Raw genomic sequence first — 27,233 nt, 5'->3', positions numbered from 1 at the left:
ATTTTATTTATCTCCTTTTTCTCAAAAATATTTGCACCACATTTAATTATTTGAAAATTGTTTTTGTCCTTGTTGTTTGTAAAATTAAATTGTTTTGTAAAATTAAACATGATTATTTGTTTTAATATACTTCTCTTTATTTTAGGTTAAATGAAACAAAATGGTGGCCAACAGAGGCCCAAGATCAATAAAAAAACTGCAGTTAAGAACAATAACAGTAAAAAGAAACGATTGCCGGTAAAAACAGCTGGCGTACCTCTACGGGCAAATACAAAACCGGTAGCGCGAAAATCCTCTCTAAAAACAATTATGAAGAAGAAAAAAGAGCCTCCGATTAAAGATACCGTCGCGGAAACGATCGCTTTTGTTATAAAAGGTAAACTAACCCCAATTAAACCTTCTGAGCCTCCAAAAGCTCAAGCGAAGAAAGTGAAAGATAGAAACGACGTCGTTGAACCTAAACGGCCGAAAAAGAAACGCAAGAAAGACATAGATTTATCCATTAATAAAATTATTAATAAATACGCCAAGAAACTTAATGTGAAAACGCAGAATAAGCCGCAAAAGACTAAACTTAAAAAAAAGAAAACTGAGATTACAGATGAACCAAGTATAGCACCTCCTATTAAAATTAAAGAAGAGAAAGTGGAAAATGACTTTCCTATCGCTACCGTAGTTAAAATTGAAGTGGAAAGCGATAAAGAACCCACTACGACTGTAGAAGCCAAAGAGGTTAAGAAGGAGGACCAAGAGGAACCTAATCAATCTGTAAAATTATTAAAGAAAAAATCACAACCCCAAATAAAAAAGAAACATGCTCAAATGGATGAAAAGCGTCGAGCTAAATTGATTCAGTTTTGGAATAGTCCAAAGCGTCACCGTGAGGCTTCTCTAAACGCCATAGCTAAGGTGCATTGTCTTTATGAGAACGAGTCGAAGGCATCTTTTGATAAGATGGCGGAAAATGCAAACGCGATTATTAAATTTGAACCGGGAAACAATATAAACCAACTTAAGACGCAACCCGTGGTGGATACTGATTCAGATGAAGTATCCTTACCGCCGGTTAAAAGGAGCTTAAGAGAGGTGCCAGGATTAAGAGGAGTGGGCAAACACTACGATATGTACGAATACATCGATTCAGATAATAGCGATATTGAGTTGTATAAAATACCGCAAAGACCTCGGAAGGTGGTCAGGGTTAAGAAGGAGGTAAAAGAAACTAGTGAAGAAGAAGAAGATGACGAAGAGGAGGTGCCAAAGAAACCAGCCGGCAGGCCGAAAAAAGATCCTGTTCATCAAAAGAAACGTAAACCGAAATCTGAAGAAATATACATGGATCTAAAAGATATGGTGGTGAAAAAACGGATGGCCAGCTTAAACGCGACTGCCATCTTGGCAGCCAGTTACTCGTCGAATAATAAAAAAATGAAAACTAACAGTAAAACGAGTTGTAGCGACGACTCTTCTGATACAGACTCTGACTCTTCGGCTGAACAGTATTTCGCTGCCATTGACAAAGTAGATTTGACGAAGGACGGAAAGCCGGAAGAGGAAGACAAGAAAGATATTATTGAAGTGCACACTTCTCCGAATAAAAAAGTGTCAGTGTTCTTAAATCAGGATACCGACGTTACTATTACCGGAGTATATGTAAACAGTACCACCAGATCTACGCATCACGAAGGGTATTGTAGCATAGCCGGGATGCAGTACCGGATTTCGGCCACTAGTCATACTCAAACTGCTGCGACTACTGTATCTTCGGAAACGGTAATCCAGTCCAGAAGCAGCTCAGAAAATGTAAGTTCTTTGTTTTCATATCTGTTTAAATCATTTTTGATAAATTTGAACCTTTTTAAGTTTTAATACTAAAGGGTTTATTAGGAGATTTAGCATGCCAAATCTTCTATTAATTATTATCTGTAAGGACTTCGAAACAAAGAATTTTTGACACATTTTTAACCTCCTACTCCCACCTCTATTTTCCTGATTTTTAATTTTTTTGACTGTTTCAATTTTTGGCACCAAAAAGGATAATTAAAATTTGAATGTGTAATGTAGTATACTCGATGTACTGAAAAAGTATTGCTTTTACTAAGTTGAATGTTTATTCAATAATAATAAATACATTTAATGATACTTTCTTTATATATTAAATGTTATTTTTGAGAAATATTTAAAACTGTGTTAATATAAATTTTGTTAATTTTATTTCCAACTACATGTAGCACAGCATAATTCAGAAGTATTTTAATTAAAACTCCAGTTGCCTGTGAAAGTTTTCTCTTGGTGTTGTTCTCTTTTGATTTATTCACAATTGTTTGATGAAATAGTGGCACAGGCTAGTGAAAACCACAAGTTATATCTTTAATCTCCCCCACTACTTACTCATACTCATATATTACCAACATTAAATTGGTACTACATGTTTATATTATACAAAATTGTTATGTTTACTATTGTAATTATATTAGGTACCTAGAAAACCTAATTTCTGTATGTACTATAATACCTATAATACTAAGAGTTTAACAATAAAAACTAACTGGATAAATATTAAATTAAGATATAGTTGTGCACAATTTGCTCAAACTCATAACAAAACTTGATTAGCTTGATAATTGAATTAAAAAAAAAGTAGTTTTATTACTTTGAATGAAGAAAAACGATTCAGAGTAACGTTGAAAACTTTTCGAAATTATGAGCTATAAGTGATATATTCCTTATAAAAAGCTTTTCTGTTCCCTGTCATCCTTACTGTTAGCGGCAAAATGTTGTATATTTTTACACTAAGGTAGTGAAACGACTTAAGGTTTAGGTTGGTAGTACTATTGGGAATCTGTAAGTTTACTTCAACATTAAACCTGGTAGAATAAGTATGACTAACATGTACACCTATTTCACGGTTTTCATATATAAAAGAACAAACACCTAAAATATATAAAGATCCAATTGCCAGTATTCTTTCACTGTAAAGTAGGTTTGTTGGAAACACTTTATCCTTTCTAAAAATGATTTTAAGAATGTAATTTTGGATTGTCTTTAAAAGCTTTAATGCATTTTCGTAAGAACTTCCCCATACTATTATAGCATATCTCAATAAAGACTCTACAAGAGCTTTGTAAACGCATATCAAAGGTTTTTTGTTTAGAATTTCCCTAATCATATAAAATTTCCGAATTAATTTTCTACTGTTATTAGTTAATCTTAACACATGTTGTTTCCACTTAAGGGTTCTGGTCGATGATTACTCCAGCTTTATAGATCGGAGTAACAACTGAGGTTTTAAAATATTTATGCCCAATGTAAATATAAGATTGATTATATGTATTAATGGATTAATCATATACAGGTACTCAGGAAAGTAGGTGAGAATCTGTGAAAGAACAGAACAATTTCTCTTCAAGCTGATACTAGATTAGATTGTAATAAATTTAGGCGACAAAAGAAAAATACTAAAAGCATTTTTTCCTTGGACATCATTTTATGGTCTTGTAGAACCATGTAACTTTTCTCCATAAGATTCAGTCTACTGTCTCTTCCTCTACAGGAGACTCGAGTTGACCTTGTCTCGCCAATCTTTGCATTTAACAAACCCTACACAATCAACATAAAAAGCATTGCTATCAATCTATACTTATTACAATAAAATATCTATACTTATTACAGACAAAAATCTAATTGAAAGAAATAAAATAACGAAAATACTTAAACAAAATGTAAATCAGCTGCACCCTACTTAAGTTAAATTCACGAAACATCCGCCGTCTTAACATCTTTTTAAATATTGAAGGTTTTAGTACTTTTAATGAATAAGGAATAGTGTTATACAGCTTATAAACGTTATAAGAAAAAATTTTTTGTAACAGAGATGTTTTATGTGGTGGTGGAGATATAAGACCCCTGAATCTTAGGTTTAAGCTGTGAACATCGGTTCTATATATTATATTATTGATCAAGTATGGTGGATTGTTATTCAAAATAATATTGTGAAAAAATACCAATTAGTGCATTTTACGTCTAGCCTGCATATTTAAGCCTTTGGCATCATGTAGCTTCAAATTATCCTTAATGCTTACTCTTATCCTACGGTATAATTACTACTAACTTTTTGATACCTTTTTTGTGGCAACTGCATCAAATTTTTACGTTTTAGGACATACGCGACTCGAGGATGGAAGTTGGTACAGATAGGCCTCAATCCTAAATCCACTCCCATCCAAAACAACTCCCACCAATACATCCATGGTATCGGGCTTGATATGTTGTTATCATATAAGCATGTAATCCTGTTTTTGTATTTTTTTTTATATACCGTTTTCTAATAATAACATTATTATCAGCCTAATTCAGACGCTCAATCATGCTCGTCGAAGTCCTACACGCCATTGGACGCGTTGTCGAGCATGCAACCCCCACCGGGCCCTGGAATACACAGTGGCGGCCCCCAACCCGGACATCCGGCATTAAATTGTCAGGTTAGTAACAAACTTTCTTTAGTTGTATTAATTCTTAAGTCACTAAGTGACATCACTATTATTAGTCATAATATACAGGTCTGGGTAAAGTAGGTCTACCTAAAATCCATAAATAAAACTGTCCTGTGAGACCCGTATTTTCTTATATCGATTCTCCGGCCTCAAACTCTCCTGTTGGTTATATTTTCTAAACAACGTTTATATTTTCTAAATACTCAAAAGAGAGTTGAGATATTCTTCAGGGTGGAGTGTTATATTATTAAGGTAAAATAAAAAAACAATCTTTTTTTTTTAATTTGAGATTTGGATTTTTTTGACTTTAGCCTTAAAAATACTCAAAAACCTCACGGCATGAAACTAAACTTTTTCGCGATTTCACTTACAGCCTTCAATGTAAACCGTTAACTGGGACTTTCTTAAAAGGCATGGACTTCTTAGCGTCTATCAGTTTGGTTTTCGAGAGAGAGTCGGCACGGGCGATGCTTTTTTCAACCTTTTGGAGAGCCTCTACTTGGGGTTGAATTCTGGTGGATGTGCAGCAGCGGTTTTCTGTGACTTATCCAAAGCTTTTGATTGTGTGAGTCACAGAATTCTGCTGCGGAAACTCGAGATCTATGGTTTCAGGGGAGTTGCTCTTAACTGGTTTCGGTCCTATCTTTTGGGTAGAACTCAGAGAGTGCTCTTTGGTGACAATAATTCTGGTAGGCTACTCATTGATGCTGGTGTTTCCCAGGGTTCTGTCCTCGGTCTTATTTGGTTCTTGTTATACGTACGATCTGCCTTTGGTCCCTGTTTCTGGAATGTTTACACTTTTTGACGACGATACCACTATACTTTGGCATGATACCGATCCTGAAAGAATGAGAGTTGCCATTGACAGGGATCTGACTCTTGCTAAGCTGTGGTGTAATGCTAACAACTTCACCTAGAGGCAGTTACTTTGCATAATAATTCAATCAGTCCATTGGCCGCAAGCAAATTTTTGGGTGTGACGATCGATAAGCTTTTAAAATTTAAAGACCACATCTCTTACTTGCAAAAAAAAAATATGTAACTGTTATGCTATTAGAGTAATTGCTAATTCCTTAACTTTGTTGTAGCCAAAAATGCTTACCCTCTCATTGAATCCCATCTTAGGTATGGAATTATCTTCTGGGGAGTTTGTTCCCAGTATCTGTTTAATTCTTTATTTGTTATGCAGAAGAAGGCAATTCGCTATATGTGCCGTGTCCCTTTTCGCACTTGCCGGGATCTTTTCCTGAGGCATTCCATCATAACGTTGCCCTCCTTATTTGGAAACATCTTGTATTGTTCATAAGAAATACAAACATGAGCTTAATTCTCCATCTGAGTACAATCTTCGTAACACATTTTCTCTGCCTCTTCCTATTCCAAGAACTGAGAGGGTAGGGGCCTCGTTTGTATACGGCGGGCGGCAGGAAGCTTTTTAATCATTTACCTATTCATTTGAGGAATACTGAATGTGACTTTAAATTTAGGAAAAAATTAAAGACATTTTTACAAAGTGAAGCTTTTTACTCATTAAATAAATTTTACGCAGACACTTTTAGTCATATTGTTTTGTTTTATATGTTATTTTTATTATTGTTATTCAATTCAACTAGTAGAGTAAATGTAAATGATAACTAGTAAATGATACACGCATTTTATAAGTTTTAAAACATTTACCTGTAAAGTTTCCTTATTTTGTTTTATAAATATTTCCACTATTTTCTTTTTTTTGCAGCCTTGTTAACAACTTTTATGTTTATAACAATGACAATAGAGTAATCTGCCAACCCCATAGGCTCATTTTGCTTCAACCAATGTTCGGTTAGGATTACAATATTTGGGAATCTTCTAACTCATTTACCTTATTTCTAAAATTCTGAATATTCAATAAAATTAAACTGATAGAACCTCCTTTAGACCTCCATCTAAAAAATTGCCACTTGATTTTCTATTGCATGTCAATGCATAAGTATTTTCTGAATCGATGGATGCTACTAACACAAATTGAAAATATGTTTTCAATGTGAAAAAATTACAACTTGTTTAAAAAAAAAATTAATTAGTGACTTGTGAAATTATAATTTATATCCTTTCAACAACCTGAAGGTATCCTGTATATGCTTGTTCTTATCTAGAACGGATCACAAATGGCTTCCCCCACCCAGTTGCAGCACGGACCAATGAGCGCCTTCACATCACCGCACCATCCTCAACAGCAACATGGTGCTCCTTTGCTGAGACAACAGGGATCTTGTCAGCCAGTTCCTGGGGATTCTCCCTTAGGACTAGGATCTGGTAAGTGGATTATTCTTACTTTACTGTTTAAATGTTATGCATCTATTAGTTTTAAAACCTGTGAACATATTTTTATAAATGATTGGGTGTTTTTTTCTCTTTTTTCTGTAGTAACAGGTTTAAATAGCCTGCATTTTGCCGATATATTTTATTTTTATGAGATTTTACTTTGAAGATTTCTTTAATTTTGTTGGTGATATTGGTGTAATCCCAACTAGTATTCTGTCCGAATAAACCAAACAGGTTGTGTCAATAAGTAGTACGCTTTTTATAGTGCTTAAACGATACGAGAATAGAGAAAGCTTTAAACTGACTAGTATACTACAACAAGTGCGCAGAGGCCTGAGCAAAGAGGTAGCCCGAGCCGTTAGGCAAGGGGATTGAAATGTTGAATTCCGCATATGCAATAGACTACTTCTTTTTATAATTCATGTAAAAATGCATGACTGTTGGACAGCGTCACGGTATACAAGTGAAAACTGAATATTATTATATCATTAGCTCATGCCCTGAAGGGTAATTCTTTTAATAGACTTCGTTAGTTGTACACTGTATTTGACTATCGGGAAAATAAAATAAAACACGTAAAATATAACTTATTCAGCTTTGTCTACTACCTTAGTAGGCGAAGTACGCCTTGGTTCATGCACAAATTTTCAAACAAATCTCATCAAACGATAGTCTACGATTTTTTTTTGTTTCGTGGCTTTGAAAAAGAAAGGGCTTGGCAGATTTTAGTATATTTTTTTAACTCTGAACACATGTTTTATTTTATTTTTACTTTCCTGATAGTCAATTACAGCATACAAGTGACAAATTCTATTTAACTGGAGAAAGAATTTATTTAAGAAATAATAAAACGACAAACAATAGGATGAAGCTACGAAATCAACTAATAATGAATCATTAGTCAAAACTATCTGCAAAAAGAATACAAAGACATCAAAGCAAAGTAACTGTAAAAAAAAATTGGAAAATATTAGGCAGAAGATAACAGGTGCCATCGATCTTTCATAAAACATCAATAATTTGTACAATAAACATTTGTTTTTTTTTCATGAAAAATGGTAATAAAAAAGTTACCCACATTATTTTTCGACATAGCCTCCTTGGAGCTCTATATACTTAATTCGAAGGTATTCCAACTTCTTTATGCCTTCTAAGTAAGAAGTAACTAAATTCATAACATTGTAATCAAACAGATAGTAAACAATAGTCTTCTACAGCAATAATAGACACTTCATCTGATGAAAATATCTGACCTTCGAAGTCCAATCCAGTTTTTTAAGTCAGGAAAAAAGGGTACTAAATAGTCACTATATATGTAGCTACCAAATCTGGCCAATAATTGGGCACCATTTATATAATGTTGACATTGTTGTTGCAACTGTGCAAATGTAAACTCAAACATTTGATAAGAAATAGCTTTGAATATATAAATTGCAGTGTAGTGGGCAGCCGGAGGCTGTTATGCACATAGGTCTTCTGATAAGCCCGTCGTCCCCACCGAGTATTACCGAAGGCCTATCAAGGCCTTGGCAAAGCCAATAAGGCTCTCTGGTTTGAAGAACTTAAAAGCACTTGGTAGAGTGTAGCTGTTACCTAAGAATTTGAACCTAGATTATGGGTTCAGGCCCCAAGCCTGGTCAGGTTCGGCTGCCCTGCTGTCCGAGCAGATTGATACGACTGGGTTGCAGTGTCCGCACTCTAGGATTTCCTGTTCGCATTTTAACACACCAAAAATTTCCATTATATAACGGTGTAGGTCCATTGGAGACGTCACTCCTATCTGCCTGCTATGTGCTCACAAAACCCTTGAGTCTCAGGTGCCATATAGTCACTGCCCATCAGAAGAAAGGGTACTCCTGTACAGCCTGAGACCAGATTTTTGCATGTCTCACCTGCCCTGTTTTTTGCTTTCTCTGTACATGGCCACCAAACAATAAGTGCAATGTACAGAGAAAGCAAAAAACAGGGCAGGTGATACATGCAAAAATCTGGTCTCAGGCTGTACAGGAGTACCCTTTCCTTCTGATGGGCAGTGACTATATGGCACCTGAGACTCAAGGGTTTTGTGAGCACATAGCAGGCAGATAGATGTGAGAAGAGGTTTGATAATAGATTAATGTACCAGTGAAGGATCTTAGGGGACAGACCCCAGGTATTGCCGAAAGCCCTTGTCTGCAGGCCCATAGCGCGCAGGTGGACTTCTTAATTCTGGTGTCTGCGTGATCGTACCAGGCGAGTTTGGAATCTAATGTGATTCCCAAAAGTCAAACTGTCCTGGAGTATTGCAACTGCACTTCAGAGACACAGCAGGTGGTGTGCCAAAGTTACGTCTCCTCGTGAATAGTAGTAGCTCTCCTTTTTGGGGATCGATGCTGAGACACCCCGAGAGGCATCATTTGTTCACTATTCGCAGAGCCCTTATCATCGGGCACTGCATTGTGGCGGCGTCCTTTTCCGGTCACAGGATTACCAGGTCATCAGCGAGGGCCTGTGTATAGGCCGGCCTTGTTTAAATATTCGAGCTTCGAATAATAAGCTGTCGACCATCAGGCACCACAAGATTGGAGATAATACTCCTTCCTGCGGGCTGGCTCTAGCAGCCAACGTTTGGACAACCTCGCTGTTGACACCCATTTTCAGAACCCTCCAGCTTTCTCAGAAAATGATGTGGGCTAAATGCGTGGATTTGCCCACCTGGCAACAATATTTTTTTTTGCACGTGCAGTGGTCTTTTGACCAAGATACCTTCTTTTAGATATCGATCATTCAGCCTCTCTATTGTATTCAGAAGAAAACTGTAAGACTGATTGGTTGGTACGATTTTGGGGTCTGTGTGGTCGCTTTTTCTTGCTTTCGGGACAAAGAGAGACGTAGCCTTGAGCGAGGAAAGTCCTGAAAAGTCTGACGATAAGTGGATACATCTAACCCATTTTGTAGAAGGCATGGATATAACCCATCTACTGTACGAATCTACTTCAAAAATCTGCTGGATTACGTTTAATCAACAATAAATATTTGTCCTTTCGGATGAGTGTGTTGAGATGCCTACACATTGAGCTGCTTGAATTTTGACCAAGTTTAAATTCGTTTGCACAAAAATAAATAGTCTTAAAAGTAGGTGAACAGCATCAAACTCATGTGGCGCTATCTATGGGTAATTTAGCTTACTTATTGAAGTACCCCCACACCTCATACACGTATAATATATAGGGCATCGCGAAAAAGAAAACTGTTCTTACTATATTTTTTTTGTTTAGTTTAAGTTTTTGTAAATTACTTTCAGTTTAGAGATTTTTCTTAAGGCTTTCTTCTCTACCTCGTATCGTTTAGGCGCAATCTTAGCTGTACAGGGTCCTTACAGTTATATAAATATCAATATAGAAGGTTAAACGGATGCAAACATTAGTAAACATTAATTCGGGATGGCTCTAAAGTCCTAATAGACATTTGACCACAACGTTAAAATAATTGTTTTAACACTACTACAAACTACAAACAGAGTTCCTTAAGAAACGCTGGTTGTCAGATCTAAGTTTAAAGATCTTAACTTAAACCTAACCTGAAATAAGTGTCCGGTTACGTTTTTTCGGCCATTCAAGTAAGTAAAAATTATGTTATTTACTACCCAGAATAAATCGTTATAGGTTCGGTACGAAAAAGGTTAAAACATAGGTTTGATGCAATTCCCTCAGTTAACAAAAAAACTGTTTGTTGTGGGTGTAATTAAAGGCCGTTGCTAAAAGGATCTCAGGTTGAAATGCGTAGATTGCAGTATTATTTATTTGTGGTAATTTTAGTTATCACTAAATTTATGGAATATGATAAATTATTAAATATTTATTAGATACTACTTTATATAAGTATTTTTACCTGGTTTAATTGGTAAATATAGCAAACGCGTCAAAAAGGCAATTAAATATTTGCTTCTAATTTTAGTGTTTTATCCAGAGTGAAATATTTACTAAATAAAAATAAATGTTTCCCCATCATTCACATGTTGTCGCCATTCTCCTTTGATTAAATTTACAAAATGGCTAAATGTGCCAAGCACATGATCAAAAAAACGAAAAAAAAATAAGTATCAAAAAGTTAGGCATCAAACTTACCATAATGTGGATTCATGTTAACAAAAAATTTTCAAATTTATTATCAGTTAGATGTCCTCATATTATTTATCCAAATATTATCTAACTGAAATCCTGAGCGGGTTTATGGATTTATTTTTGGCCCAAACAAAAATCTAAATCCAGATAAAACTTGTTTACATTATGAGCTACGCGATTAGAGGGACAATATAATAAGCACAATGTACGACAGAGGGGGATATAGGACATGGATAATATGGAATAACTGAGTACAATCAATACTGTACACAAAGTTGTTAAGGACTTTGTAGTCAAAGTAAATATCGAAGCATGCTTTTCTACTAGCCAAAAAGGATATGTTTAAATATAATATTGCTTGTTCATGTGACAAATTTGTTCTGTTTTTGGGTAAAATGTACTTTACAGACTTTATAAGATTATAAAACTTAATTTAGTTATCTTGAATTTGGTAATATGGTGGTGGGACTATACAAATACATTTTATGAAAAATCCTCATAGCTTATCAATTGTTTATTTATTTGGCATTTGCACAAGTAGCCATAAAAATTTATATATATTAGTCTAAAAACATAATACAATAAAACTAAACAGATAAAATAGTACTTATTTCATTATTTTTATAATTTATTCAATGTCAAATATAAAAATAGTATTTACATACAGTGCGGTTCTTAAGTGTCCTCCCCCCTCTTATCTTTTAAATGCATTTATATAAAAATTTGAAATCTGGCACACATCATTAGTAACCTAAATACTACTTTTTGGTTCCTAGCTCATTTTGCAAAACGGCGGCGGAAAGCCATTTTGAAAAATTAAATTAAATAGAATGACCCTCTCATGCGATACATCGTTTGAAAGCTCCTGCTTTATGGTCCTAGAATATTAAGTCATTACTTTTACCTATAGCAAAATGGCAGCCTTTCTAAATCTTATTTTTCGCATTTTTATTTTCTTTACTACATCTGTTCAGGTGTAATTTGTTTGTAGGTGTGTTGTTGTTTTTTTTATTAATTTTTTTTTGTTTATTGATATTGACAAAAAATGCAAACTCTACAAACAGCAACAAAGAAATTACACCTGAGCAGGTGTAGTAACGAAAATAAGAAGTTTTGCAAAATGAGCTAGGAACCAAAAAGTAGTGTTTAGGTTGCTAATGATGTGTGCCAACTTTGAAATTTTTATAAAAACGCATTCATTATCTTTTGAATAATTGAGGGGGGTGGGACCATTAAGAGCCGCACTGTATGTCAGGATGAAATAATACCTAAAATTAAAATTTAAAAAAAGTACACATGCTGCATGCATGCGTCAAATGTTAAGTTAACATGTCAACATGCATTACAAATTAAAAGGAAAAGCATTACAAAGAGAGACTATAAAAGGCACTTTGTAAGAAAATATGTTTAACACAATTTTTCAATGAATTAATGAAAAAAGATCTTACTGGATAACCAAAACCAGTTATAAGACTAAGAGCCCTCCTCTGAACCCTGAAAGCTCTAGCAGCATCCAACTATATTTTATTATTTATTACATATCATGTACCTTGCGCACTGAAATTGTCAATTACCGAATGTTATACTCTTATGATTTATACATGTGATTTAAAATGGGCTATTTATAATTACTTTCAATCGTACATACTTTCCTTCTGTTTTTTCCCGTGATTTACAGTTCATACGAACGAACGGGGTAGATTTAATTTGTTATTACTAAATTCAGTTGAAAAATTACTATTTTTTGCAAATAACTTGGTTAAAATACGTTTTATGGAAAAAACACAAAAGTACTGTTCTATAGATCTGTCAATTTTCTAAAAAAAATACGAATACCTAAGTATTCCTGTGTTTTTTTGGTGAAATGCAACAGTTCATAGCAATAATCGGAAATTATGTAGCAAGTAAAAAGTACTCGATATTCATATTCATGCTTGTAATATAAGTTATTTCAATCGAGAAATTTTTGGATTCTATGATAAATTCTAAACACATTTTATGTATAACACGCTAGTTCCATCCTGTTTTTGAAATATCAACAATTAAAAATCAACATTTTTAAAAACTTTACCAGGCTTTAAAATCTAAATTATGTAACTCTCGGTACTTTTTTCTGTCACAGGTGGAGGTGAGACAGTGTAAAATGGTTCAGTCAAATGAAAGATGAAAAATTATATTAATAAAGTTAAGGGCTGAGAACATTGAAAGGCTAGAATTAGCATTGTCATGGAACTACGGGCAGTTTTTTTGCTTGCAACATTTCTGATGCAATGGTGCCAAATGCTTATGTAGAAATGGTTAAAAAAACACGATAATTTAATATCATAAAAATTTGTCACTTATTTGTACAGACGCAAAACAATACTATTTCTCTTTAATAAAATATGAATCATTTTTTTTTCCATAAAATATGATAAGATACTCTATAAAGAAGTCAACATTCCAAGTTAAACGTATGTAGATAATGTATATTAGAGAAAAAGGCAACAACATCGCAACGCCGCTCGATCCCATTGTTGATTCCATCGACACAAGTTATCGTTCGTACCAGTGACGTCGTCAAAAAATATTTACATGATAAATATTTATTATTAATAGATTATGCTTTAAATTATAAACAATATTACTGTTTATGAGCTCTTATGCGTTTTTTTAACGTACTTGATTAGAGTAAATGTACTTTAAATTAAATATCTTATAATTATTATAAATATGCTTTTTATTAGATAAATACCTTCACTCTAATGAAGTACGTTAAAAAAACGAACAAGGAGTTCATAAACGGTAATATTGTTTATTATTTAAAGCATAATCTATTAATAATAAATAATTAACATGCAAATATTTTTTGACGACGTCACTGGTAAAGATTGCTTGTGTTGATGGAATCAACAATGCTATCAAGCAGCGTTGCGATGTTGTTGCCTTTTTCTCTAGTATACATTATCTACACTCATTTAACTTTGAATGTTCACTTCTTTATAGAGTATCTTATTATCTTATTATATTTCATGGAAAAAAATGCTATATATTTTATTAAAGAGGAATAGTATTGTTTTGCGCCTGTCAAAATAAATATAACTGTAAAATTTTTATGTTATTATAAAGTGTGTTTTTTTTTGCTATTTCTACATAAGCATTTGGCATAATTGCATCAGAGATGTTGGAAGCAAACAAACTGCCCATAGTTCCACGGCAATGATAATTCTAGTCTTTTAATGTTCAAGTTTATTATTTTTTATTCAAAAAATCTTAAACCACTTGGTTTCACTGAATACTACTGTAAAATTCGATTTTTCTTAAATGAATTTATAAATTTTTTGGGAACAAAAAATTATAATGGTTGGTCTAATATGTTTAATCGACTGATAATTTATATGCATTATGCATGTTGCAGTAGCAGTAAATATTTCTTCAGATCAAGTAAAAACGCTGCCTTAAAACCGTACGACGAGGAAACGCGCCACAAACGTTTCGTTTTCCCTAGTCCCCTCCCGCTCCTCCTTTTATCCTCCTCCTCCCCCGCGTTCCCGGTTTTACGTCATCGCATCATAGCCGAAGCCTACTTGTTTTGACCGAGCGAGTGGATTGCGACAACCAACAGCGTTTTGTCGGTAAAATAATAATTTTCTCGGGCCACGTGTTTTCCACCAATATTGTTGTTATTCCGTTGAGCTATAAACACCATCTAAACTAGTGCTTGAACTATAATTATTTTTACACATTTTAAGTTGTTGTGCTCTGCGACCGTTTAATCGGGAATTCACTGGAGTGTCTCGCGTTTTGCATGTATATTTTCTTGTGGCGTCGTAGTTTTAGGGTTTGTTTTTGAAAGGCAACTTGAAGGATGGATTAGGCATGATTTGTAAGAGATTATTGAAGACAGTTGAAGGCAAGTTGTTAAAGTATTGTAATTATTTATAAAATATGACATTATTAGTAACATGAGAAGTTTGGCAAGTGTGGAAAATATACAAGCTATTCAAAAATAATAAGGAATTACCATTTGTATTTTTTGGAGTGTGTTGTTGGTAACCCCATTATTTAATTGTTGGATTTGAGGTCAAATAAAACTCAAAACCTTAATATTGGCGACGATTCAGTCTATATTGGGTTACTCTTAGAACGCTACAGTGATTAGTAAACAATCAGTAAATTAACTAATTAACTTACTAAGCCTAGCGCATCTACATTACTTCTATCTAATAAAAGACCACGATCGTTCGTATACAATTACATTAAAAATTCAGAAAATTCAGATTGCTTTTGACGCTTTATCTCATTTGTTTTCATAATAGCTTTTTCTCTCACCCTTTCATTCACTATAAGGTCGTTAATATCCCTCTTATTTTGTTCGATCCACTCCGCTACATTAAAAGCATTTTGTAGAACTATCTAATAGAATTTTAATCATCGGTTCAGGTTCAAGAAATTTTTTCTATTATTTCGTCAGTTTGACTTGGTTTAAAATCATTATCATATTAATTATATGATCTTCATGTGAATTGTCTCTAAATCATTCGGCTAATGGCAGATTATCACAATTAAAATTGTGTCATCAAAAAACGCCGTATCGTGCCATACGTATAACATTTTTTACATCCAAGAGTTAATAGAAAAATATTGTCAACCGTCAGAAATAAATATGTAAGATGATTCGAGTATAGACTTCTTCTTCTTAGTCTTTTTACCCTCTGGAGGCTGTAGTAATTGTAGCTGTGAGATTCAAACATTATTTAACATGTGTTTGAATTTGTTGTTTCGATGCGTTCCTATCTCGTGCTAAATGTATCATGCATTGAGTATCTCTTCATTTCATTTAATCTATCGGTCTATTAAAGACTGTCCTCTAGGTGTTTTTCCGTCGACCATGAGGTTTTCCATTTCACCTGTTCTAGGTATGTCGTCAAAGTAATTGAGGTATGCTCTATTGATTTAGTTTAGTAGATGATTTTTGATTTTTAGTTCTTGCATAAGAGAGGCGTTTGTTCTATGTTCAAGTCATAACACTATATTAGGGTTCGTCTAGGCTTCAATTCTTTTTTGATCTGTTTTTTTTTTGTGCATTTGGGAAGATCAAGAAATTGACCAGCGTCCATCATTGGATATCAACGATTCCATCTACAAATTTGTCCACCACATCATATCTCGGCTACATTTTGATATCGGATATGCCATTGGAGCGATCGATGATTATTACTTTGGTTTTTTTTGTTTTGGTGATTTTTAAACCATATTCTCTAATTTGTTCATTTTATTTATCAGTTATTCTTCCCAATCGTCAAGGACTTTTCTCACGATGTATTCGCTATACAGGGTGTAAATAAATAGATGCAAAAAAATTCAGGAGCTGATTCTTGGGTAAATTTTAAGAGAAAAACGTATGTCCCAAAAGGCGTAACTTTTGAGATACCGGGTGGTAAAGATTGAAGAAAAATATATGTTGTTTTTATAATACCTGTAAAACACTTGTAGATATTTTAATAAAATTTGGTATGCATTTTCTATGCATCAAAAGGCATTTTCTGAGGCTCACTAATTTTTTTAATTTGTACCAGTGACGTTCGTGTAAGGTGTTAACTAAATATTTTTGATGAAAAATATAGTACGCCACATTTTAAAAAAAAAAATTTGTTTTTGTAATTCTCATTTATTTTTGAGCAAATTTGATCTCTTGACTTTCTTTTGTCCGAGGTTGCGTATTCGATTAAAAAAATAAAATCCATATACCTAAATGTATTACGTGTTTATTATTAATGTTTAGATGTGATTCTAATTTTTATTTTAAACCAAATGAAAGAAATTAAATAATTATAAAAAACGTTGAAAATGACCACCCTCTGCCATTATGCAAGAGTCTATTCGCCGCCGGATTTGTAGACGAATCCGATAAAAAAATTTCGGAAGAATTTTGAATTACGGCACATGAATTAATGATTCGATTTCTCAAGTCATCAATATGCAGTACCGGGATCCTGTACACCAAAGTTTTTAAATGACTCCATGTGGTAAAATCTTGTTGATTCATATCGGGTGACCGAGGCGGCCAAAACTAAGGACCGCCTCGGCCTATCCAACGATTTGGATATGTTTCGTCTAAATAACGAAGTGCTAATAAACTAAAATGGGCAGGAGCCCCATCGTGCATAAACTACAATACTCTACATCTAGGGGTACCACCTCAAGAAGTCCTGGATGGTATGTCTTGGAGAAAACAAGTGTTTGTTTCCCCATTCAATCTCTGTGGTAGAAAAGGTGGGCCAATAAGGTGGTCTCCAATGATTCCAACCCATACATTTAAAGAAAATTGTTGTTGGTGATGAGCAGCTCATAAAGGTAAGTAAGGCTCAAAGTAAAGGCGCAAATGTTTCATTAAATACGACTAGTCTGGACACGAAGAATTAGTTTTTCTCTGCCATTTTTGGTAAAATTAATACTTTCCGCATATCAACTGTAAAAATATTGGTATTACTGGACTATTTATTATTTTTATCTTGAGTATATGCTTCTCTCGCATTAACATATCTTTCACGGCGAATTTTAAAATTATTGCAATTGTCACAATCTGTAACTTATTTCATGTTGATTTTCTTCATGCTGGTTGGTATTTTTCCCGTGGTATTTTCCAACGCGGCTTACGCAATTTTCCTTATCCTGATGTTGCTTATATATGGAACATTTACCACATTCATCTTGAGAGGTTGTATCAAAAGTTTGGCGATATTTCTCATATGATACCTTTTTGATGCTGCTGCAAAAATCGGACCACATTTTCCTTATTGATAAGTCGCAAGGTAAATACCTCCTTTTTGGGGCGTGCAATAATTTTTAATGGGAGATAACGGGTTGGTATTTCTCAACGTGATTTTTAATTTCTTTATCTAGCTTGTCATTATTTTCATTTTTTTTGTTGCCTAGCTTTTTCACCTCTTTCATCCCTTAATTTAGTTATTCCTTGATTTTTCTTTTTAGATGAGATAAAAATGTGTGATTTGTCCATCTGTTTTCATGCCAAGTGTTTTTTAAAACATGGATTTACATACTGGTATTTTCTCTTCATTATTAGTGCTAATACTAACATCAGAGGTTTGGACACCTGGTAGTAAATATAATAAGGTAACATTTCTCGAAGAATCCCCAGGTGCATTAATCACAGTTCGACATTTAACAACGTTTTCTTTTATGTGTGCATCAAAAAAAGTTGTGTCTTTGAGATAAATTTAATTAAGAGAAATGCTTAAATACTTTTAATCTTGCTTCATCTGTTATACGCTAGGAGAATTTTTGACGACAGGTTTTTTTGCGTGGTGAGTGTATAGCAGACTATCTATTCTGTGTTTTTCCTATTATTCTTTTTTTTACACTTTTATTATATTTTTCTCCACCCTCTCATCCCTCTCACAAGGTTTTTAATAATATCTTTCATCGCATCTTCATCGAAAACTACATCTTTTTCTAAAAAGTTTTCTTCAGTATTTCTCGCATATTATATCATACTAAGAAATATATATTATAATCACTATAAGGATTATTAATATTATAATATTAATAGATTATTATAATTACATTAATAGGGATGTAGAAATAAATAGCACCTTTAGCATTTTAAAAATTTCTATCTTCCGTCTGTTGGGGTCTAATAAAGTAACTTAAATTACTAGTATATGATATGGTAACAAAACGATTTTTGTAAGTTACTAGAAAAAGTAGGTTGTGTAATTTTGGTTGCCTAACTCTTAGAGACAAATCACTAATAGCCCCATATAGAAAATTTTACGTACGTTTCAATGATGGATACAGACTAGATAAAACCTAGTAACTCGAGTTACTATGTTTTAAAAATGCACTGGAGAGCTTCAACTATGGCATGGGGATTTTCTGCCCAAATGTGGTTATTATGGTAGTTAATGATTGCCTCTATGGCAAAATTAGCTTCGTCGGTAAACACAATCTGCCTTAAAACCTGAGGGTTTTGTTCAATGACTTCTAACATCCAACGAGAAAATTCAAGACGCCTAGGAAAATCTCGTGGAAATAGAGCCTGGACTCGTACGTGATATGGATATAATAACTGATCCTTTAAAAATAGTCCATACCGTCATATGATTGACATGTACCTGCAGACCAATTTTTCTAGTACTGCTGTCAGGTTGTTCATCAATTAAATTAAGTACTGCTTCTTCCAATTCCGGTGTTTTAATATCGCGTTGACGACCACAATCATGCTTTCTTGGAAAAAGAACTTTCTTTCTTAAAAAGTTCCAGTTTCCCGTAGTCTTTGATGAAGGCGTGCAAATAATGAATGATGAGGTGCCATTTGCTGAGGGTACATTTCAGCATACATTCTAGATGGTCGCAATGAATTTCCGTTAGCAAAATCATAAACTAAATGCATATCGGTCATTTTTACATTTGAACAATTTGCCATTTTCATGAAATGGATCAAAATTGTACAAAAAAGTTTCTACTTTAAAGGAGGCAGGAACTGACAATCATCAGGAAACATTTAACAGGTTAATACAGATTAATAGGTTAATACATTATTTGAAAGGTTAAGTAAAAAACAAATAATGTTAAACGGTTAAATAAACAGTGGTGTACCATATTTTTCATCAAAAATATTTACTTTAAACCTTGCACGAACGTCACTGATACAAATAAAAAAAATTAGTGAGCCTCAGAAAATGCCCTTTAATGTATAGAAAATATATACCAAATATTACTAAAATATCTATAGGGATTTCACAGGTATTGTAAAAAACTTTTATGACATACATTCATCAGGAAATCAGTATCAGGGAACTCAAGAATCAGCCCCTGAATTTTTTCGCATCTATTTATTTATACCCTGTATATGTTGTGAAGCAGAGGTGAGAGTATTCATACTGCCTGACACCGTTCCCTATCTTAAAAGTTGTAGACCAGTCCTTTTTTAGTTTCTCCTGTTCTAGCCTTGGCTTTGCTTTTGTTGGAGTCTCTTAATTAAAAATATCAGATGCTTATGACCAATCATTTCACCTATCACTCCACAGAAGTGACCAGTTCACAAAGTCGAACGCTTTCGTATTTTATGTTGTGTCTACTTGCTTTTTCAATGATTTTTCTTTTACCTGTCATAAGCCCTTTCTTGTTATCCGATATTTGTGGAAGAAGAAATGTTGTTTTCAAACGTTCATTAATGACATGAGTAATACTTTGCTTGCTCGTGGAATGGGAGTTCCTGATCTTTTTTATGGATGGGGATCGACATAGATTTGCACCATTCCATATTGGCCATTCGCCCGTTTACCATATTTGAGAGCATAACGCTTCCATTAGATATATTGCGTAGTGTTCCATGGCTATTAGTGTTTCAGTTGTAATGCCGCCCGCGCCCTTTTTTGAAGTATTGTAGCTTTTACTAATTTTAAAATCCCAGGTTCTCTCTCTTGTGGTGCTGCTTGTTCTTCGGATGTTGTCGAGCTAACTAACTTCTAAATCTTTGCAGTATTGTCTCCATATTTCCGCTATTATAATTGGATCTACTCGAGGATATAATCTTTCCTTTTTTGCGTTCTTTATAATCTATGTTGGTGGTTTAAATTCTCTAGCTGGATATGGTACTTTATCATACAAATCGCGAGACTCTTCATGTTGGACGTGATGTTGTAGTTCCGTGCATATATTTGTGAAATGGTCGTTTTTGTCCTGTCTAGATTCCCTGTTTGATTTGTTTATTAATATGTTTAATTACTTGTCTTTTTTCTTCTTCATGCATGTTTGAGTTGTTAGTTGATGTTCTTTGGTCTATCAATTTTATTGTGATTACTTATATATTGGATTTTTCTTGATTAGTAGTGTTATCGGATGTGCAAGATTTACTGTAGCTTTTATCCAGTTCTTTGTGCACATCAATAGAGTGTTGGGCTCTGTAGAGGTGTCAGGCCTTCGGGTTGTTCTTAAATGTTATTGAACAGTTTCTGTGTTGGTAGTTTCTAATTTAGTATTTTTGGTTTCTGATGTTTTAGGTGTTCGTATTTTGCGGGATTATCGAGACTAATAATATTCCTGATCCGCACAGAGCACGTGGTTTCGGTTTCACGTTTCTGTCACGAAGTTTTCCATCTGATTTTGATTAGAAAATAATCGATTGGTTGTTGTGCTTTCTGTCCATCTCGACATAGCCAGCTTATTGTTTACTGCAAAACGGATCAGACGTTCTCCTCGTTCATTTCTGCTACCTATCTTGGCATTGATATCACCCATCACCATCAGTATATATTTCTTTGGTGCTTTTGTTTGCTAATATATCCTCTATATTGCCGTATCTCTTTAATTTCGTTTTCTGTGGGTTCGTTTCTCTTCGATCCATAGGCTAATGCCCTTATAACCGAAAAATGTTAGGAATGTTCATTTAAAGATTTAAGACGTATTCGATCTATTTATGTAAATAATTCTAAATTGTGTTTCATAAATCTTTTCATAAATGGTAATAATAATATACCAAAAGAATAATAAGTATATTTACGCTGAAGCCTCATGCCTAATAGTGCGCAGGCTTATTATAGAAGATAAATTTATAAATAAAATTAAAGTTTATTTTTTAGTATCTATCTATTTGGAGCGTGTAGGCGGTTGGGCTCGTATTTCATGGGTTATATTGTTTTTACTCGAAATAATTTACTCTTTATTTTTGTAATAAATTATTACGTAATTCATAGACGTACACAGTTGAATATTATTATACTCGGTGTTCCATAAATATAAAATAAAACAAATTAATAAGGTCTTTATTACAATTGAATACAATATTAAACATATAATATAAGTTGAATACGTTAATTCTAGTCCATTTTGTTATACTATGATGCATTTGAAGAGGTCATTTGATGTCATAAGGACGTTTTAACGGAAAGTCAGAAAAAAGTCTCAAGGTAAGTAAAACTAGGTTATAGGGTATTTAAGTAAAAATGTCTAAAATGGCCTTAGTGTGATGCGGCAGGTTTTGTGCTTCACCACGGTTTTGGTATCGTCTATTTTACTTTGAAAAACCATATGGTGCTTATTATTAATCAATTGATTACATCATTCCCTTAGAGAGGAAATTCACTCGTTCCAGATATCTTAGAAGAGCTCTGTGGAGAACCTTTTCGTATTATTGACCCCTAGGTTACGTTGGCTCATGCTTCTCCAATAAACTTTTGAACTTCTATTTTTTCTGAACTATTCGTGATGTGGCTATTATAGATGTTTTCTATGATTTCCAGCTTTTTGATGTGTTGCACCACCACTCCTGCTAAAATGATTTTGAAGAAACTCTAGAGATTTTCTGGTTCCCGGCTGCCTTTCAATTTTTACTTAATCAAGATCTCGATCTTTGACGATTTTCGCATTGCATGTTTATTTTGCGAGGCTGCTATTATTTTTAGGAATTCCGACATTAATTAGTATTGCTACCTTGCGCCTACAAGTACGATCTGTGATCTATTAGGGTCCACTAACTGTTCTGCCCCAGTTGAGCATATATTCTTAATTTTCCAACACTGACTCCAGCGAGTAGTTAAATCCACTCGTGTGCCAAACACAGAGATGTTAAAGTTTTAAGAAAAAAATGTTTTTTAGTCTTAACTTTTTTATTACATCAGATATTTTTATGAAATTTAGTACACGCCTTTGGAGTAACAAAAAGCATTTTTTGATCTGAAGGTTTTTTAAAATTTTGAGCAGTGGTGTCCATGCGTGATTTTTAATTTAATGTTCTTGAACAAAAATAGTACGCCACTGCTTTTTCTAAAAACAACAATTATTTCTAAAATCCCCATTCAGTTTGGAGCAATTTTGATTCCCTGCCTTTCTTTAGACGATGCAAGGTTTTCGAGTAAAAAAATAAAAAAATGTCAGTTTTCTTGCAGAAGATCCGCACTACCTAAAGAAAAATGTTACTAGAGATAAAATACATTTTTTCTGAGATAGAAACTCATTATTCATTGTCAAAAATTATTGATCCATTAATGCATTCCATCCATTGGAAGAGTGCACCAAAGCAAAAACGATTCAATATCCGAATGATTGTTAGTATAATTCTACTGAAGTCAGCTAAATTATGAAGAATTCCTAGCTATCTTGGATATGTTGGCATGTTCAGCTCTATTTAAAGGCTTAAATCATTTGTAAGAAAATTAAAGGTTAAGTACTCAAAGGACTAAAATGTGAAACATCTTACATAAGACTCATGATGAATCACTGGAACTTCAATAAAGTTTCCAGAGGTCAAAGGAGTTAAGGAAAATCCAACGAAGTGTCCTTGTCTTATATGGATGTAATGTCCTTGAGCAATCTGTAAAACGTAAATAGATTCTAAGGAAATGTCATGAACCAGCAATTTACATAAGGATCGTGATGAATTTCTAGAGCCTCATCTAGAGTTATCAGAGGCCAATGAACTTGGAAATGGTAATGTCATCTTGATTTTATGTCTTGGACTAGGTGTAAAGGGCTTCGTCTTTATTTTTTCACTCGAAAACCTTGCATCGTACGAAAAAAGCAGATAATTAAATTTGCTTCGAACTGAATGAGGATTTTAGAAATAATGTTTGTTTTCAGGAAACGCAGTGGCGTACCATTTTTTCTTCAAGAAAATTCAATCAAAAATCCTTTTTAGATTAAAAAATATCTTTTGTAACTCCAAAGCCGCGTATTAAATTTCATAAAAATATTTCAAGTAATAAAAAAATATGACTTTCACAACCTGTGTTTCGAAAATAAAGCACTTCTTTATGATACAGTTCATAAAGAGTTACTTAGCTTATTCTGAACACAGAATGCGGTGTTGAAGTTTAGACACTGCAATTCAAAACACACTATATACAACTCAGAATTGGAACGTTTAACTTTTCCGAAAAAATTAATAAACGCAATTTAATTAGTGGCTTATTCCCTTGCGAAACTATATCTGTCAGTCTGCTTCCTCCTTGTTGTCTTAGCAATGCTTCTCACTCGGTAGCAATGGGAGAATCATGTCCAGATTTTCATTTTAAATTTTGGAAACCAGTTTTACTCCATCCAATAGTACCGAAGGAATAGATAAGAGTTCATCAGTTAGTATTAAATCAGATATCTGCTTCGGCCAGTCTGCAAATTTTAAGTGGAATTTCAACCCACTAGGTGCATCATATTTTGAATAGTATAAATTTAACTTCATTTAATTAACTTTCTTACCTCCGAACCTCTCAACGACGTTTCTGAACCTAAAATGTGCCCATAGTTTTAATCCATTTACATTCGTTATAACGAAATATGTGGAATCAATCCGTTTCTATTATTAAACTATGTTTGTTCTAATTAAGAACGCGATTACCGCTTGAATGGGCATTTGGAAGGATATAGTTTTATTACACCCTGGTGAACACGGAGTTGCCCGTGTGGTAACTCTGAGAATTAATTTACTTATATGCTTAACTTAGTTATAGCTCAATTTTTTAGATCGTAATTCTAGTAGATGAGCTTTTCTCCAGGAAAAGCTGATAAGCTTTAAAGTTGTAAACTGACTTATTTTTAAATAAACATAATTATAATCCTTTAAAATAATTAATATACGTACGTAAATTTTTTTCCCAGAAATATATGCACTAGTACAATATTTCTATTATTATTATTATTATTATTATTATTATTATTATTATTATTATTATTATTATTATTATTATTATTATTATTTCTTGGCGGTGTATTCCATAACACTTTTCGCAGTATATGTGCTGTACTCAGCATTACTGCTTTCTGCATACTCAGGAGAATGTATTTTCCAGAGACTGTATTACGTTGCCTGTGACTTGGAGATGAATATAATGCTTTTTATTACGATGACGGTTAGGAAGACACGTTCCACATTCTTTGTAGATCTTTATTTTCAAGCTTTTTGTCTGCTTCTTATTGTGTGATGTTGTTGTCTGATGGGACAGCGACCTCTATTATAAGATATTGTTTTGCATTATTATCTTCTAGTACCAGGTCATTTTATTTTTCTGTTTGTAAAGTCTGAGCTGTCGACTATTGGTTGTTGATCATACCACTTGTCTTTCACTTTGATGTTGTAGTGGGAATAATTAGAGTTCAGGAGAATAATTTTGACTTTATTTTTAATACAAATACATACATATTTTAAAATAAATAAAAAATGCCCTACTACTTATAATATTTATTATAATGATCCAAACACCTCACATATAGAGGTATGTTAGGAGAGTGCTAATTTTCGGCTCCGTGACTTTAAAAACTCTTTTATGAGTTTTTTATATTCAATATTTTTGGCAACATCAGGCTTAAAAAAAGTTGAAAAGTGTGAAAGTTTACTAATCCTATCTTGGGTCATTCGACTTTGTAACCACGTTTTAATTCTTCGCATTGTAGAAAGTATCAGTGCTACTTAAAGCAGTCTGAATGTGTTGGATAATGTGCCTTTTGTCATAATAGATTTTAAGTTTGAAAACTTACCAGGTTTCACTGACATTACCCTCCATGCAGGTTTTAATTGCCTGCATCTCCGCGATTAGGAAATATTTGAAATTTCTATTCTGTTTTCTAAGTTTCCCTATTGGACCCTTTCAAAAAAATAATCTGTTACGATAGCGAGTTTTTGACTGATTGACAATACTGTAGCGTTTTTCCCGTTCATTAGACGTAAATTAAAATAATCGAAAATAGTCAACTAATTTCTTTACACACTTACACTTCTAAACACGATTATTGCGACTACTAGAAATGTTTATTTTCACCGTATTTTTTTACATCTATTAATGTCTGATTTAAATCTCGTGCCAATATTTCGAACTTTAATTAATTGAACTGACAACTGACTCCCAGCGGCGACGCGGCTCCTTATATACTCGGCTGACCGTTCCGGAAGATTCGCTGAGCTTCAAGACGTCGTGCGGTCTGTCACTTGTGTCATTCCGGAATGACGGAGAATCAGTTGGTTTCTCCGTGTTTATATGCGATATTATCCGTCGATTAATCAGAATTGTTTCATTCATTAAAACTTGTTCCTGTATATGTAATGCAATATCTTCATTTTTCGTATGGCTTATAATCGACATTACTGCGTATTGATTCGAACTTGTTGAAACAAACTTTTTTCTGATGGATCATCTTCTAGTATCCAAGATAATTTCTTGTTCTTTTGCCATTTTTTAAATATTTTTTCATAGTTCATTAAATGATTCGTCGTTTCCTTTACTTTCCAGAGTTTCTATAGTTCCATTTATTATTTTTGTGAGCGCTCCTAACGTATTTACTTTGCTCTGTAATTGTTTGCTTGAAATATTGACAATTGCCAAAATTTCGGTTAGTAAAAATAGATTCATTAAAAACTTGCTGGTTCTCATAGTTGCTAAGAGACCAAGAGTCTTTACAATTTTTCTATTTGAAAAAATGTATGGGCCATACAATGAATATAAACCGCTTATAGGATATTTTTCAATAATCTTTGCTTGTAGGCCGTTAATACTTCACGACATAACATTTGCACCGTCATAAGGTTGTGCAATTATTGGTATATCTTTTATACCCAGTTTATCCAAAAATTCTATAGTTAAATTACACAAGCTTGATGCGTCACGTTGTTGATTATTTGTGAAACGAACGCTGATAATATTGTGGTAACTAATACGTAATTACTGTTTTTTTTTAACTTGAAATAAACATTCAAATATTATTAGGTACTTCCTTTGCTATATGACCATGTATAGGTTGGCTTTCCATTTTGTTATTAACTTTTCTAATATCGCTTCCCTCATCTTCTGTTTTATTTATTTTTTACTCTATTTGTTTTAGGTTCATTGGTATTTGACTCTTCAATAGGAATTGCAATTGGTTGCTGGCTCTGCCGATACACCATGCCTAAGTATTTGAGTTTATCTTTCAGTTTTAGACAGTCTGAGAGTCCTATTTTAGCAATGTTATATGTGGTTTCGAGATGTGCCATACCTCTGTCTCCTTCTTGTCTTGGGATATAGAGTCTGTCGACGTCTGCTCGCATGTGTAGTGCGTCATGCATTGTAGAGAGTTTTCTTGTTTAGGTGTCTAGTTGTCCAATTTCTGCCTGGGTCCATTTTTTTATTTATTTATTTGTTTATTAATGACGGGATACCCCATTACCTAAGTTAGCAAAATAATAACAGCATTCTACAAGCTAACTTAAAGTTATCTAAGATAAGCAATATAATAATATAACAACAACAACAACATATAAACAAATCAAGTTACAAAAAATATTTAAATATAAACCTAAATGGTTCAAATATTAAAACTAAATAACAGAATTGACCAATTGCTTCTTAAATAAATTTACTGACAG

General features: G+C 33.4%; 1 protein-coding gene across 2 annotated transcripts in view; it reads left to right on the top strand.

Annotated features, from left to right (window-relative positions):
- LOC126738976 (titin) overlaps positions 1-27,233 on the top strand; it is a 127,086-nt gene that overhangs the window by 5,712 nt on the left and 94,141 nt on the right. For both annotated transcript variants that reach the window (XM_050444488.1, XM_050444487.1), the window contains exons 2-4: positions 146-1,803; positions 4,347-4,481; positions 6,629-6,788. In XM_050444488.1, coding sequence (XP_050300445.1) covers positions 151-1,803; positions 4,347-4,481; positions 6,629-6,788 — 1,948 coding nt within the window. In that variant the 5' untranslated portion in view covers positions 146-150. The remainder of the gene's footprint in view (positions 1-145; positions 1,804-4,346; positions 4,482-6,628; positions 6,789-27,233) is intronic.

The sequence above is a fragment of the Anthonomus grandis genome, chromosome 7 (assembly GCF_022605725.1).
Source record: "Anthonomus grandis grandis chromosome 7, icAntGran1.3, whole genome shotgun sequence".
In the NCBI taxonomy this organism is placed as follows: domain Eukaryota; kingdom Metazoa; phylum Arthropoda; class Insecta; order Coleoptera; family Curculionidae; genus Anthonomus; species Anthonomus grandis.
The sequence above is the reverse complement of the archived record's forward strand: the minus strand, read 5'-3'. Positions and strand labels throughout refer to the sequence as shown.